Below are 17227 nucleotides of genomic sequence, written 5' to 3' on the forward strand. Positions count from 1 at the left end.
CCTACAAGCTATCAACTAGTGCCACCCCCGCCATCCTTTGGTAGTGACCATCAAGGAGTCCATCTATGCCCTGGAACAGTCCAGTCATTCCATGGTGTTTGTGTGAACCCCAGGCCATGTCAGAATCCCAGGAAATGAACTTGCCGACAGGCTACATGGAAACCACTTCTGGAGATTGGCATTCCCATAACTGACCTGTGATCATTGTTATGCCGCCAGGTTTTTCAACTTTGGGAGATGGAATGATATAATCTCGGTACGTACAACAAACTACATGTCATTAAGGAGACTACGGGGACTCTGTGGTTCTGTCGGCTCATCATTGGCAATATGTGGCTAACACATGGCTACCTCCCCCATTGCGTGGACCCACCTGTGTCACTGTGCCTCACATATGACTTTTGTCCATATCTTGTTGGCCTGCCCACTTTTAGCCCCTCTGCGGTGTATTTTTAACCTTCCCAGCAACCTGCCTTCAGTGTTTGGTGCAAGTGCCTCAACAGCAGATTTAGTTTTACATTTTATTCATGGGGGGGGGGGGGGGGGGGGGGAGGGGGGGGCGTGGCCACCACCCACCCTCCCTCCCTCCCTCCATTTTAACTTTGTCGCACTTTCTTTGCATTTGTTTGCATTAGTGCTCGTCTTTTGCCTACATGTGCTCATCTCGCCTTGTCTTTTTGGGGGTGGACGTTTTAATGTGTTGCAGAGTGGCTGGCTCATCCTCTTTTATTATTGTGATCAGCCAGCCCAGACCATCTGCTCTATGGTTTTAATACCCTCTTCTATTTTTCCTTGTGATGTATGTTTTGCCTGTTTTTTGTTCATTCCATTCGTTTTCATTTTAGTTGTGGTTCCCCATTCCTTTTCCCCCTTTTACTTTCTCAAACGTACTTTGGTGTTTTTGTACCTTGAGCCTTGCTTGCGTCAGGAAAAAGGGACTGATGACACTCTAGTTTGGTCTCTTTATACCCCAAAACAACCAACCAACCGACCATTGTGTCAAGTTTGCCTTTGTAATTGGTGTCTGCTTTCAGAACACTGCTCATTATTTAAAACTGAGCTCTTCATCCTCTTTCAGGCGACCTAAAACATCCAGTGACACAGGCTTTTTGATTGTCATATGCCCAGATTCTCACAGTGCCCTTCAGAGCCTCTGTGTATTGTAAACAGTTCATCCCTTAATGCAACAGGTCCAAGAAAGCTTCCACTTGCTCACTGTTGAGGGAGCCACTGTGATGTTCATGTGGGTTCTTGGTCATGTCGGTTTGAAGGGGAATGAGGCTGTTGACACTGCTGCCAAGGCTGCCATCCTCCTGCCTCGGCCTGCTAGTTATTCCATTCCTTCTTATGATCCTCTTTTTGCCGTCTGTTGGCAGGTGGTGTCACTTTAACCATAAAGAACCTCAAATAGGAGGGAGAGCTCTGGAATAACTTCATATAAATTCCATGCTGCTCTAATTTATTTAGCAATATACCATTGTCTCCTCAGTAAAAAGCCTTTTTCACAGTCTTCTATCCACAAATAGTTTTTATGGAAACCTTCCAAAATCTCTTGCAACAAATAATGTATTGCCCAGTCAAATGAAAAGCCATTCATGAAAACAGATTTGGAATTTTTGATAATTTGTGCTCTAAGAAAGGGGTAGCTATTGTACTGACCATTGCCTTTTTGCAACAATTTCAAATCACATGTAACAATGGTATTGATCTATACACTAATATCATCTGAACTCCTATGGGAATCAGTAATTTGTGCACTGGTAACTTGCCGTTGAGTGTCCATAAGCTCTAAACACACAGTAATTTACGGGTAGGAAGTTGATGGTTGAAGGACACTGCCTTAAAGCATGCGATAAGATGGAAATTTGAGTCTGTCAGGATCCATGTTGAAATGACCAAAGAGGTTAAGGCAACTGCTCATCAGAAGTGGTAAATCCGGGTTAGAGTCCTGGTCCAGCACAAATTTTTAGCTTTCACAATTGCATTCCCACAATGCCCTGCACAGCTGGAAGTCACAAATTCCCAGAGGACCTAGCAGTTTGGTCCCTTCGCCCCCCCCCCCCCCCCTTCTCCTCACACACCTTTTTAAACAAACCAACCACAAATTCCCACCCATCCCTTCACTTTCTATCTTCATTCTCTATTTAATACAAATTTTAATTTTAATCTATGTTTATTAATACCATTTTGTCAGCTCTTCTTGCATAGAGGCTTCACAATTCAATAGTAAATACTGTCTTGGGGAAAAAAAAAGGAGAAAGATATACTACAAAAGACTCAGTGGTATAATTCAATTAACAAAAAGCAAGAAAAGATCATAGGAGTTACAGTATATCTCAGTGATGTGAAATTTCCCATTCCAACAAACTGATAACTGATTTTTTGTCTCTCTTCTCTGACACTGCTGTCACAGTATCCTGCATTGTTATAATTTTATGCTGTAACTAGCAAACCTGACAATGCTTCACACAATTGCTAAATATGTGTAGGAATTTGATATGTCCTAATCTTCTCCTCTCGCACTCGCTGTCTGTCTCTTCCTCTTGCCCCCCCTACCCCTCTCGCCACCCTCCTACTCCCCCTCTACCTCTCTCACTGCCGCCTCCTCCTCCCCCCCATCCCTCTCACCGCCGCCGCCTCCTCCTCCTCCCCCCTACCCCTCTCACCACCGCCTCCTCCTCCTCCTTACCCCCTCCCCCCCTGCACAACCCTCTTGTCACCTTCTCTACCATACCATACCATCCCATTCCATCCCATCCTTTCCTTCTTATGTCTGTTGCATATTACAATGATATACAGGAAAGGGGAACCAAAGCTCTCCCTGATTGATATCTCCCCCATAGTTCACTGGAAAGTGTATAGTATAAAAAGTTGTTCATCCATGGATCATTTGACAGTGCTGCAGAATTTGTAGAAAAGAAAGCATGTCACGCACATATCCACTACCCAACACAATTAAATTGTCACTTTTTCAAAACCCCATAATTGTTTCCCATTGCAAAGCACAAATTTGAAATTTGGCTCAAAGGTGCATACAACTTTCCTCCATAATGGTGCGAAAACATGTCACCCTGTGACATCAGCCTCAGACTTGATGATGCTTCTCAGCAAGGTGTTGACGTGTGCAAAAAAGACCAGAGCTCAGAAGTTCATGTGGGTTGTAAGGCGAGTTAATGATATCACATTTGCGCCAAATTTCACCACAGTTCTGTCCAACACCATTGTAGTCATATCAGACAATGGAAAGGTTGTCACACCCCCCTCTTACCTGCAACACTCTTCCTCTTGATGCCCCTATGATGGAGATCAAAATCACGTGGTTTTCATAAGGCTGGCCAAGGAAAACATTTCACACACACCATCACTCAGAATCTACATAATAAAGCCTTGGGATGGAATAAATGGTATCAAGGAAACCACACTTCCCTTGGGACAGTGACCCACACATTTTGCAGCAGAAAACAACAGTTCACAGTATGGCAAACAACAGGATGGTGTTCTTGACAACCTTTGACACTGCTGGCAACCCCTGGACAGTTCACCCCGTCTCAAAGCATATTGTGGTTCTGCAACCCTATTGGATGTAATTTACCCCTTTAGAGTGTAGCCCGATAATCATTTTTAGTCCACGGTGTTACTGGGCACAATTGTGGCATTCAGAGTTGAACCGCAAGGGACCTTTCAAAACAATTTGATGAAATGTGAATGTGATCTGAAGCAGCAAAGAGTGTTTATGCTTTTCAGCCCGTCTGTCACACAACTACCAAGGAAACAGCTCTGGACATGCTCAATTTTAAAGTGCCAACAAAAGTGCACAGACGGCACAGAGGTGTTGCTGAAAAGGAGGTCTTAGAGGGACCCTATCCCCTTTTATTCACACATCAGTGCCAGGTCTCTCCCCTGCTTCCAGCGATCACATCACAAGAGGTTGCAAAACATTAGTGCTGAAAAAGCACTTTTAGCTGCTTCAGATTACATTCAGTTTTCAGAAAAAGGTTTTGAAAGGACCCTAGTGGTTCCACCCAGTATGCTATGGCATTAGTCACGTCACAGCAATTTCCAAAGGGTCAGATTATGTTCAATGGGTTTGCAGCCTCACACTAGAGAAAGTTGAATTGCCAAGGATAGTCAGCAGTGTCAAAGTTTGACAAGAACATTGTTCTGTTGCTCATTCACTGTGAACTGTTATTTTGAACTACAAAATGTGAAGGAATCAGCACCCCAAGGGCAGAGGTGGTTTCATTGATGCCCATTATGCCACCCACTGAGACCTTTTCCGTGACTTCTGAGCAGTGGTGTGTCTGAAATGTTTTCTGTGGCCACCCATAATGAAACCATGTATTTAAACACTAGCGATGGTGGTTCTGACATCTGTCACAGAGGCATGAAAGGAAGGGCTGAAATATGGGTAAGGAGGGGTGTGGTGACCTTCCCATCACGTGACATGTCCACAGTGTCATTGGGTACAATTGTGGTGAAATTTGGTGCCAGTATGACATCATTAACCTATCTTACACCTCACTTAAATTTCTGAGCTCTCCTCTCCTCTCCTCTCCTCCTCCTCCTCCTCCTCCTCCTCCTCCTCCTCCTCAGGGAGTCCTTGCTGTTTAAAGCATTGCCAAGCCTAAGGGCAACATCAAAGGGCACCAAGCCTTAGCACCATTACAGAGGAAGGTTGTAGGCCCTTTGCGCAAATTTCAGACATCTGCCTTGTAATGAAAGATAGTTATTGGATTTCGAAAATGTGTTGCACAGTGTACATGGTGGCCAAATGAGTAGCTCACTTGATACAAAGGCTCTCTTAAGCATCTCATCTGCTCGTTCCTGATGGGGGAGGGGGAAGGGGTGAGGGAGGATTTTAATGCATATAATGTTCTTTGGGGTTTCAACAACAGCTGCTCCAGGAGTGGTGCTCTTGGGGTTTCTTGTACCAGAAAACACCTGTCTTCTGAACAGATGTTGAGCAGTGCATTTCATCTCAGTCACAGTCATTTGTCACCATGGACCTTTCCTTCTGTTTTATCTGCCACCACAGCTATTGCAGAGTGGGAAGTGGACACTGGTCTGTACTCAAATGTCCACTTCCCTAACTGATTACATGGAAGAGACCCCTAAAGGAAGCTTCTGAAGTAGGTGCTCATTAGAACGATATGTATACCACATGCTCCATTAGTTAGGTTTGAACATAGACGACAATCAGGCTGTGCAAGTCATACTGAAAGTTTAATGCAGCATTATGCTGTGGCACTAGAGACCTTGAAGCACTCAAACAGCCTGTTTCTTGGTGAAACTCCCCCTGTGGGTTCGGGGGTTAGAATAGGTCCGAGGTGTTCCTGCCTGTTGTAAGAGGCAACTAAAATGAGTCTCAAACATTCCAGCCTTAATGTGATGGTCCCCTAAAGGGTTTGACCTCCATTTTTCAAAATTTTCTGATAGTGCATACCATTTGGGGTAGGACGCCTTACGTGATGCATCATAAATCCATCATGCCAGAAGATCTGGCACACTCACTATCGTCATGGAATCGGACTTGCACCGAGCTTCCGGCCACTTTGGCCACAGTGGGTTCCAGGTGGCATGCTTTCCCTCCATTGTGTGCTTCCATCTTTGCACTCATTATGTGAATGGATACTCGACACCCAAAATCCAGCACAGTAGCCAGCCCATTGTGGTGGGATCGTCATGTACGCCCTTGGTGGTAGCCCCCTGAGAACAAAGGGATCACACTGCTGATGCCTGAGCTGCTAACTCCCCACATATGGCGAGGGATAGATGCCCATCTACCTGGGGCATCAGGACTCCCAGCAAAGGCCATCCTGCCAGGTGGTCTTCGGTGTGGCTGGGTGGTGCCCATGGGGAGAGCCCCTGGTCAGAGTGGGTGGCATCAGCGCAGATGACCCGCAGTGAAGTGTGGTACGTCATCTATTGCTGGTGGCCAGCCACCAGCAGTCTCTAAGTGTTCAAGGGCTCAATTAAATGCAAATACATATGACCCCAAATTGTTCTCCGCCCTGGCCACACCATTGGAAGAACGACAGGCTAAGAATGGCAGTGAGACTTATTCGCCACGGTATCTAGTATGAACGAGAGCTGATGGGGAATCCTTTGTGTCCATGAAGCCTCAGTTCTTTGTAGAGCATTTAGAGCACCAGTTTGGGGAGGTGGAGGGATTGTCCAAAAATGCGGTCAGGGTCAGTCTTGATAAAAACAGCATACTCTGCACAGTCACAGGCACTACTCACTTGTAAGAAGCTGGGGGATATTTCTGTTACTATCACACCCCATAAAAGCTTAAATATGATCCAGGGCCTTATCTTCCACAGGGATCTTCTTTTACAGTCCGGTGATGAGCTGCACGCCAACTTAGAGCAACGAGGTGCGTCCAACGGAGTCTGAGGGATAATCAGGTTGCCACCAGTGCCTTCATCTTGGCCTTCGCAGGTGACACGTTACCCGAGTAGGTGAAGGTGATAGTCTACCACTGTGATGTCAAGCCATACATTCCTCCCCCAATGCGGTGCTTTAACTGTTGGAATTTCAGCCATATGTTTTTCTTCTGTGCTTCCAGCCTCGTATGTTGAGATTGTGCGCGTCCATCCCATCCCAATACTCCATGTGCCCCACCTCCTATCTGTGTTAACTGTGGAGAGCACTATCCCCCTTGCTCGCCAAACTGTAGGATTCTACAGAAGGAAAGGAAAATAATGGAATAAAAGTCCCTGGACCGACTGACCTATACTGAGGCTAAAAGAAAATTTGAAAGGCCCCATCCCATGTGCATGACAACATCTTCTGCCGCCACTGTCACCACTGTTACAGCCCCATCTGTTGAACCAATTGCAGTCAGCTCTCAGAGCCATAAAACCACTCCTGCCCCCTTGAAGGTGGGGGGGGGGGGACGGCACTTCCCACTCTGGGAGCAGCCCCCCCCCCTCCCCCCAACCATAAGGGACGTCAGTCCCCACTTCTAAGCCAGAGAAACATAAGTCTTCTTCGGCTTCTCTTGCTAGAAAAGGGGTCCCTTGAGACACTCCCTTCCCAGGTTCCTACCAGTGGCAAAGCAGATACCCACCAGTGGCTGAAGAAACTACAGGTCGCTGGTCACAGGGCTTTACGGCCCTCTTCAGTCCTAGAGACCAAATCAAAGAAGCCCTCCCAGTTAAGGCAACCCAAGGAACAGTGCGAGAAATCGAAACCGACAACCCCTAAGACCAAGGAAATTGTAGTGGCACCCGCACCACCGCTACCTACAAGCTCTGCATCTGACTAGGTGGAGCTTCTAGTGTCCCCTGAGGACCTAGCTCTTGCCGATGCCTCTGAAGCAATGATCCTAGCCATTAGCCCTCTGCCGGTGGCAGCAGCTGACCCTGTATATTCTGAATCAGTGCATCTTCATACAGCTTTAGAGGTTGTTGCTGTGAGGATAAGGATGACCTTGGATATTACAGTCTGCAATTTCTACCTTCCTCCGGATGGTGAAGTACCTTTTAACGGATTGGCTGATCTGATCCCCCAACTCCCCCAACATTCCTACTTTTGGGGGACTTCAACTTCCATAAGCCCTTGTGGGGTGGCTCCGTGATTATTGGCCGGGGTAGAGATGTCGAGAACCTTCTCTCTCAGCTCAACCTCTGCCTCTTAAATACAGGAGACCCCACACTCTTCGGTGTGGTTCATGGCACTTATTCGGCCATTGAACTATTGCTTTGCAGCCCAGGACTTTCACCATCTGTCTGCTGGAGGGTTCACGATGACTTGTGTGGTAGTGACCACTTTACAATCTTCCTGTCACTACCCCAGTATCACACTTCTGGATGTCTGCCACGACGGGCCCTTAACAGGGTTGATTGGCTGGCTTTCACATCTGCTGTCACTGTTGACACTCCTGCACGTGGCGCTATTAATGTGGTGGTCGAGTGAGTCACTGCATCTATTGTATCAGCTGCAGAACAGGACTTTCTTCTTGGTGCTCTCGGCATAAAACTGTGCCTCGGTCGTCGCCGGAAATCGCTGAGGCCATCAAAGAGCATAGGTGGGCCCTCAGACGACATAAGCGGCATCCATCATTGGAGACTCTCATTCTTTTAAGCGGCTCCGAGCCCGTGCCTGCCACCTGATACAAAGAGAAGCGAGAGTGTTGGGAAAGATACGTTTCCTCCATTGGTTCTTGTTCCCCTGCCTCCCAGGTATGGACTCGGATTCACCGCCTTTATGGTTACCCAACCCCACTCGAGATGCCTGGGATTTCAGTAAATGGGGCAGTGTGCACAAACTCCGGTGAAATCACTGAGCATTTTGCTCGGAGTTCTGCGTCCGCAAGGGCAACGGCCTTGTCGCAATGGTAACACTGGTTCTCGGGCAGGGCTAGCACTCGGGCGGGTGACCGTCCAGTCTGCAGAGTCTCTAGTCTCAGGAACTACTACTGAGCGAGGTGGCGCAGTGGTTAGCACACTGGACTCGCACTCGGGAGGACGACAGTTCAATCCCGTCTCCGGCCATCCTGATTTAGGTTTTCCGTGATTCCCTAAATCGTTTCAGGCAAATGCCGGGATGGTTCCTTTGAAAGGGCACTGCCGATTTCCTTTCCAATCCCTCCCTAACCCGAGCTTGCGCTCCGTCTCTAATGACCTCGTTGTCAACGGGACGTTAAACACTAACCACCACCACCAGGAACTACTCGATTGAGAAGTAGCGGCTCTGGTCTCGGAAACTGACGTATGGCCGGGAGAGCGGTGTACTGACCACGTGCTCCTCCGTATCCAGTGATGCCTATGAGCTGAGGATGACACAGAGGCCAGTCAGTACCATTGGGCCTTCGTGGCCTGTTCAGGAGGTTTTTTCTCCCCTCCTGCATCTGAAAACTATCAACAGGATTTTCGTTCCTTGAAAGAGTGGGCAGAACAACAGCATTTGTCTTTTGTGTCACGTCATCTTGAGCCATACAATGCTCCTGTTACTGAGTGGGGATTCCTCAGTGTGCTTGCCCATTGCCCTGACACAGCTCCAGGCCCTGATCAAATTCACTCCCAATTTCTCAAACATCTGTCTGTGGCCTCATCACGTCAGATTCATTCTCTCTCTCTCTCTCTCTCTCTCTCTCTCTCTCTCTCTCTCTCTCTCTCTCTCTCTCTCGAATCGCATCTGGGCTGAGGGATTGTTCCCGTCCCAGTGGCAAGATAGCATCATCATCCCAGTGTTCAAACCTGGGAAGAACCCTGCTGCATTGGACAGCTTCCGCCGCATTAGCCTCATTAACATTCTCTGCAAATTACTCGATGGTGAGCCAGAGGTTGTGTTGGCTCCTGGAGTCTCAGGGCATTCTGGCTCCATCACAGGGTGGTTTTGCGCCAAGCCCCCTTGTGCCTGGAGTCTACTATCTGAACAGCTTTTTCCAGGTGCCAACATCTCGTAGCCATCTTTTTTTGACTTATGGAGAGCCTATGACACGACCTGGCACCACCACATCCTTGCCACGCTGCACGGGTGGGGCCTCCGTGGCTCACTCCCGATTTTTCTGTGGAACTTTCTCACCCTCTGTACCTTCCGTGTTAAAGTCGGAGGCTCCTGTAGCTCCTCCAGTATCGAAGAGAATGGGGTCTCGCAGGGCTCTGTATTGAGCGTTCCACTATTTTTAGTCGCTATAAATGGCCTAGCAGTAGCTGTAGAGCCATCAGTATTGGCCTCCTTATATGCTGACGATTTCTGCCTTTACTTCAGTTCCTCAGCCATTGGTATTGCTGAACGCCGACTACAGGAAGCCATTCAGACTGCACAGACATGGGCTCTCGCACGTGGGTTTCACTTCTCTGCCGACAAGACCTGCGTTTTGCACTTCTGTCAGTGATGGACAGTCCATCCTGACCCTGCACTTTTTCTTTATGGCCATCCACTACGTGTAGTCGAAACGTATTGCTTTTTAGGACCAGTTTCCGACATCCGGCTAACATCTCCCCTACATTCGTCAGCTTAAGTGAAAGTCCTGGCGGCATCTTAACGCCCTCCGCTGCCTGAACACCACCACTTGGGAGGCCGATTGCTCTATGCTGCTGCGGCTCTACAAGTCATGACTTGACTATGGGCGTGTAGCGTATGGTTTGTCAGCGCCTGCAGCATTGAAGTTGCTTGATCCTGTGCACCACTGTGGGATTAGTCTAGTGACGGGCACTTTTCGAACGAGTGGCCAGTCTACTAGTGGAGGCAGGAGTCCCTCCGGTGCACATCAGGTGCTGCCAACTGCTCGCCAACTGTGCAGCGCACGTCCGTAGTTCACCTCGGCATCCGAATTACCACCTTTTATTCCCAAACACGGTGTCTCGTGTCCTGGAACGGCGAACTCGGTCGGGGATAACGTTTGCTGTATGTGTCCATTCCTTATTGTCTGAACTCGAGTCCTTTCCTTTACAGTGTCTTGTGTGGATCCATAAAAGTTCACCTCCGTGGTGTATGCCTTGACCGAAAATACGGCTGGATCTATTGCATTTCCATAAGGACTCTGTTCCTCATGAGGCATTCTGCAGTCACTTCCTATTGATTCTTGACACGTCCCAGAGTTCTGAAGTCATCTATACTGATGGCTCACTGGTTATGGTCGCGTAGGCTTTGCCTATGCACACTCGGCACATATCAAACAGCTCTCTTTGCCGGATGGCTGCAGTGTCTTCACTGCCTAGCTGGTGGCCATCTCTCTTGCCCTTGAGCATATTCGTTCCTGCCCCAGTGTGTCCCACCTGGTCTACAGTAATTTGTTGAGTGGTTTACAGGCCATTGATCAGTTCTACCCACGCCTTCCTCTGGTAGCAACTATCTAGGAGTTGGTTAATGCCCTCGGACGGTCTGGTCATTCAGTGGTCTTCGTATGGACCCCGGGGCATGTTGGAATTCTGGGAAATGAGCTCATTGACAGGCTGGCCAAACAGGCCACTCATAAGCCACTTCTGGAGATTGCTATACCCAAACCTGACCTCTGATTGGCATTACGCCGCAAAGTTTTCAGGATTTGGGATATTGAATGGCGCAACGTAGTTACACCTAATAAACTCCTTGCCATCAAGGAGAGCACACTTGAGTGGAAGTCTTCTCTATGGGCTTCTCGCAGGGGCTCTGTGGCCCTCGGCCCCCTTCGCATTGGTCACACTTGGCTGACGTATGGCTATCTTCTCCGGCGTGAGGCCCCACCGTGTTGTCGCTGCAATTCCCGTTTCACAGTAGTCCACATTTTGTTGGACTATCCACATCTAGCTGTTCTGAAATGGAATTTTAATCTTTCTGACAGAATTCCTTCAATTTTAGGAGACAATGCCTCCACAGCTAACTTGGTTTTAAGTTTTCTACGTGATGCTGGTTTTTATTCTTCGGTTTAAGCTTTAGTTCCTGTCCTTTGTCTCCCTGTGCTTTGTAACCTAGTACTTTTAGGTTAGAGATTTTAATGTGTTGGAGAGTGGCTGGCTCATCCTTTTTATCCTTGTGATTGGCCAGCCCAAGACATCGGATCTACTGTTTTAAACTCTTCTGCCTGTTTCTTGTGTGTCTGTGCTTTTCTTGTCTTCTGTTGTCCCCAGTGTGTTCAGCTTCGTGTGATTTTTTGGTCCATCTCGAATTCCTGTGATGTGTCCTGTTGGTTTTCCGTTTTATGCCATGGACTTGGTTCAGTGGAACAAGAGACCGATGCCCACGCCGTTTGGTCCCTTTAAAAATCAAACCAACCAACCAATCTTGGGTGAAACGATGAATACCGCATTGCCATCACAGCCTGGCAAACCGCAGAAGACATCCTGGATGCTTCCAGAGTCATGGTGGCAAAAGCACTGTAAATAATGAATGGGAGAAAAAACGAAGCAAAAAATCACATTTCACCCACTTCCCCTCAGGGGGCTCAAGACACTTTTGTGAATATGTGCATGGTGAGCACAAGCCACAGAGATGACAGTATGCCCACAGAGGTTTTTATGTGTTGGGTGAAGAATATTATTGATACAGCTGTGTATGTAGTACCACTGAACAAAGGGAAACAATATTCATGGTGCGTTTTTGTTGATATTGTTTAATTTGGTTTGGTTTGATGTGGACGTTATCTGGTAAGAGCTTCTGTAATTGCTGAGAAGTAATGTGGTAATGTATGAACACTGTGAACATGCTTCTGTCTAAAATAATGTAAATGGAAGGTACTAAGTCTATGTTTATGTGCCAACTAGTGAACTTTTAGATAGCAGAAGGGGGAAAGTACTCAGCTTTGACATTTTAATTATTATAAGTCATGTGACCATGATTTCTATTAAATATACCTATCTGATTCTGTTTTTAGTTGTACAAAATGAAACAATGTCTGTAAATGAATAAAAGTCCATGGTCCAATAAAAGCGATTTGAAGGCAGGTCTTCTGAGGCTTACACACCTGAGAATGTCAGAATGTATTTTGAAGACATGAGCTTGTACCTGATGACAGGCAAATTATACAATGGCTTTCCAAATCTTTTTAGGCTGGCATGGAAGATTTGAGCCATTCTTGCTGCTAGTTTATTTTGAGTGGTCACTTCAGGAACTTGCATAAAATGTAAATGGTCACAAGAACATATTAGACCTCTCAGCGACACTCACTCCTGATAAAATGCCAAACTTCATGATGGATACAGGAATTAGGGACCACAGGGTTATTGTAGTAAGATTAAATATTGTAACATCCAAATCTACCAAAAATAAGTGCAAAATACATGTCTTTCAAAATTAGATAAACTTTTTTTTTTTCACGCCAACCTAAGATCGACAATTGTTCCAGGTCTTATGACAACATTGGCATCCTCTTCTTACGTCACTACCTTTTTCTTTTTTTGCAGGAACCTAATGTTGAAGACATTCCCCAATGTTTCACCCAACACAAAGCCAAATTATATAATGAACCTTTCACTGACTAGGAACTGCTTAAGGGCTTAAGGGTCTTGCCCCATCTCACGATATGGCTCCTGGCCCTGATTCAGTTCATAACCATATGTTCCAAACCCCAAAAATCTAAATGTTACTCAAAGGCTACATCTACTCAGGGTCTTCAACTGTATTTGGCTCAAAGGTGTCTGCATCGATTGCAGCGAAAGTTTGCTGAAGCGGACAAATACCATCCCGAGAGAGTTGAAACCCCAAGTACGTGATAGATGCCTGAACAAATTTTGATTTCTGAAGATTACACTTAAGACCAGCAGTCTATAAGACATGAAGAAGTTTGTGGAGATTTTGAAGATGTTCGTTAGTGGTGGAGCCACTGACAACAATGTCGCCCTGGTAATTTATACACCCAGGAACAGTGAGCAATAATTGTTCCAAGAATCGCTGAAAGAGAGCAGGAGTGCTGGCAACCCCGAATGGCAATCGTTGGTATTGATAGAGGCCGAAATGCGTGTTAAGGACCAGAAACTGTCGGGAAGCACCGTCGAGAGGAAGTTGATAAGCTTCTGACAGGTCAAGTTTAGAAAAATACTGGCCTCCAGCAAGTTTAGTGAACAATTCTTCAGGTTGAGGCATAGGGTAAGTGTTGATAAGGCATTGAGCATTTATAGTGGCCTTGAAATCGCCACAGAGACGAATATCACCATTTGGTTTAGCAACGACGATGACAGGAGAGGACCACTCACTGGAAGTGACAGGAAGCAAGACCCCTGAAGCAGTGAGATGATCCAGCTCCCATTTGACCCTATCACGAAGGGCCACAGGAATGAGCCGAGCCCGAAAAAACGTAGGCCGAGCAGTGGGTTTGAACTTGATAATGAGCTTCAAAGTCATTTGCACGGCCTAACCCAGGAGGAAAAAAAGGGACGAAAATGTCGTAGACAAGGAATCCAGTTGGGCATAAGGAATAGCATCAGAGACAATATTGACAGTCATCTATGGAGAACTGAAAAACGTGAAAGGCATCAAAACCAAAAAGATTCTCCGCGTTACTATGGTCGACCACAAATATGGGGACAGTGCGAACGACAGATTTGTAAGATAGCTCAGCATCAAATTGTCCCAAGAGAGAAATCTTCTTTTTATTGTAAGTCCGTAATTGCTTAGTGACAGGTGACAGGATTGGAGAACCCAACTGAAGATACGGCTGAGAATTGATGATAGTGGCAGCAGAACCAGTATCGACCTGCATGTGAATATCTTGACCAAGTATTTGGACAGTGAGGAATAACTTCCCTGAAAGGGAAGAAGTACAATTGACAGACAACACAGAATTAGAACCAGCATCATGTTCATGAACATCATGTATGCGGTTGGATTTGCAAACGGATGACACAAGACTTTTTTGCATTTGCAACACATGGCCCAACGTTGTGGACAATCTTCTCGTGAATGTTTCGTAAAACACTGCTGACATGAAGGAAGTTGCCGTGGGTTTTGCTGCAGTTTCTTAGAGGTTTGTTTACGGTTAGGCTGAGGCTGCACTTGGGAGCATACTGTGGCCACATTGGCCGGCGGGCACACGCTACACGCTTCGTCAACATCGCACAGAGGTTGTATTTCCCCGAAGTCGCCCCATGCCTCTATTTGTGCTCCAGCGGCGCGAGAAATTTCAAAACACTGAGCAATGGATAGGACTTCATCTAGAGTCGGATTTGCCAACTGAATGGCACGTTGCCTAACTTCTTTGTCGGGCACCGATCGGATAATAGCATTTCGTACCATGGAATCGGCATAGGATTCTTTGTGAACTTCAGTAACAAATTGACACTTTCTACTGAGGCCATGAAGTTCAGCAGCCCAAGTGCGATAGGATTGATTCTGTTGTTTTTGACAATGATAAAAGGCAACACGAGAGGCTACCACATGCGTTTGCTTTTGAAAATAGACAGACAGAAGTAAGCACCATTTCAGTAAATGACAAAGACGCAGGATCTTTCAAAGGAGCCAATTGCGATAACAGCTGATACATTTGAGGTGAAATCCATGAAAGGAACAGAAACTTGCATGTTTGTTCGTCTGTGACATGAAATGCCAAGAAGTGCTGTCGAAGACGTTTTTCGTAATCAGACCAGTCTTCCACCATCTCGTCGTGAGGAGGAAAAGTAGGTAGAGACAACGACGAGAGACACCCCACATTTCATGCCGCGACAAAATCACAAATCGCATTTGTGAGAAGCATTTGCTGTTCTATGAGACCTTGCAATAGTTGCTCTAAAGTAGCCATGGAAACATGTGGGTCAACAATGGAAAAGAAAAATCCCATCCTCATTGCCAATTGTTATAACTTCAAGTTGAACAAATATATTTCAAGGAAGACACAATACATGAAAGTCACAAATCAAGTAAACAGAGTAAGACATGTGTACACTTTCAAAGTCAAATCATAACTGAGTCCGAGGCTAGCGGCCGCAGGCTGGCAGACAGCGCCACATGTAGAGGATGCGCGTAACTGTGTGGCGGCACTTTGAAAGATCGGCGAGTCACAACACCTGAGGCGCTCCCAATGATACCCTTGTCTCTGATGAGCATATGCTGAAGAGAACACACTGGCTTCTGTTACTTAATACGTCTTCGAGTCACTCAGTTATCTGGGAACCTATTCAATATGCTGTTACCTTCGTTAAGTGTGAAGTGGGATATCATGTTGAATTCTTTTTGGAATCTAGGAAAATGGGACCTGCCTGTTACTCTTCATCCATAGTTCACAGAGTATCATGACTGTCACTTTTTATAACAACAAAATATATGTAAACTTTCTTTTTTATAATATTACTCCATTCTTAATATTAGATTCAGAATGGTGGAGGGAATGCTGTGAAATGTGCTCAAGTTGAGACTGTATAGAGTTTGGCAGCATGGACATAGGTGTGTGGTGTGGTGCATCATTACTCCATAGGTCGACCCAAAGGGGCTTCTACTCATTCTCTCCCAAATATTAACATTGTCACACATTATGAAAAAAAATTGCTCCTATAGTTCCATGGTATACCATTACAGTAAGGTTATTTGTAAGAAGAGACTTCTTTGCTCAGTTCACAAAAAAAAAAAAAAAAAATCCATGTATTTATATTCATCAGGGCATTGATAACAATGCTGTTGAGTGTCCTGAATCAAACATTATTACCACCTCCTCTCCATCTCCCCCAACCTACTTGGACAGGGAAAGAAACTGTATATGTCCTTTTGAAAGGAGTTGTTCTGGAATTCACCTTAACTGATTTTAGGATACCGTGGAAAATATAAGCCTGGATAACAAAATAGGAATTAGAGCCTGGGTCCTCCAAAATGAGTAAAGTGCCATAATCCCTGTGCCATCTTGCTTGATGTGTTTTAATCAATGGCTTCATTTATTTGGTAACTTATTGTGGATTTTTGTACTGAATATTCCCTATTAGTTTTGTGTGGCCTTTGTAATGTAATCAGATCTATCATGCTCACCCAGGCACAGTTCAAATATAAGCACCTTTTTGGTTAACTTTTCAGGATGAAAAAGCAAGTCATGCAGACTCGGTAAAGAATCCAGTGATGATGGCTTTACCAAGACTGAGGAACTGGTTTCCAAACTTGGTCATAGCTTGTGATGTAAGTACCTTGAAGTTATTTGTTGAGTTCATCATTGAAAGTGGAATGCATCACGCAACAGTTGTGTGTGATGCAACAGTTGAAATACAACAACTTCTATGTTTCAGTGGTGTTCTCTTTTAATAGGTCTGTCTTTGTTCCTATACTAGTCATGGACATTGTGGGCTCATGAAGGATGGTGTCCTTGATAATGAAGCAAGTATTGCAAGAATTGCAGAAGTTGCAGTATCATACGCGAAGGCTGGTAAGTGAATTGTTTAACCAGACAATCTATAAGTATGAAATTTAGATGTTTCTTCCAGAAAGTATGTGAAAAGCTTTTCACAGCTTAAGTAATTTGTTGGTTGGTGTGCTACTTTGGAGTCTGCTAAGTTTTTCCCCCTGCTTTTCCACCCACATAATGACATAGGCCTAATTGAGAAATGTATATACACCAGACCCATCTTGTGTGCATGAAACCAAGAGGTAGTATTTAATTTGAGTAGCTTTATAAGATTTTATGTGTATTTTGATAAGTGATATTGTCATTTTATATGAAGATGTACAGTTACATTCAATGCAGCAAAGGTACTATACAGTAGTATGTGTACAGGGCCAGTTCAAGAATATTTTTTCACACAAGCAACATACAGTTCTGCATCCTGCTGCCTCTATTTTTCCATATGAATTATATATTATTTGCCCTTGACACCCTTCCCTCTCTTCCTTA

The 17227-nt window shown here is 45.6% G+C and overlaps 1 protein-coding gene across 1 annotated transcript in view; it reads left to right on the forward strand.

Moving 5' to 3' along the window:
• Window positions 1–17227, forward strand: part of LOC126298799 (delta-aminolevulinic acid dehydratase) — a 45818-nt gene that overhangs the window by 14404 nt on the left and 14187 nt on the right. The window contains exons 3-4 of the mRNA XM_049990263.1: window positions 16420–16518; window positions 16645–16762. Coding sequence (XP_049846220.1) covers window positions 16420–16518; window positions 16645–16762 — 217 coding nt within the window. The remainder of the gene's footprint in view (window positions 1–16419; window positions 16519–16644; window positions 16763–17227) is intronic.

The sequence above is a fragment of the Schistocerca gregaria genome, chromosome X (genome assembly GCF_023897955.1).
Source record: "Schistocerca gregaria isolate iqSchGreg1 chromosome X, iqSchGreg1.2, whole genome shotgun sequence".
Lineage (NCBI taxonomy): Eukaryota > Metazoa > Arthropoda > Insecta > Orthoptera > Acrididae > Schistocerca > Schistocerca gregaria.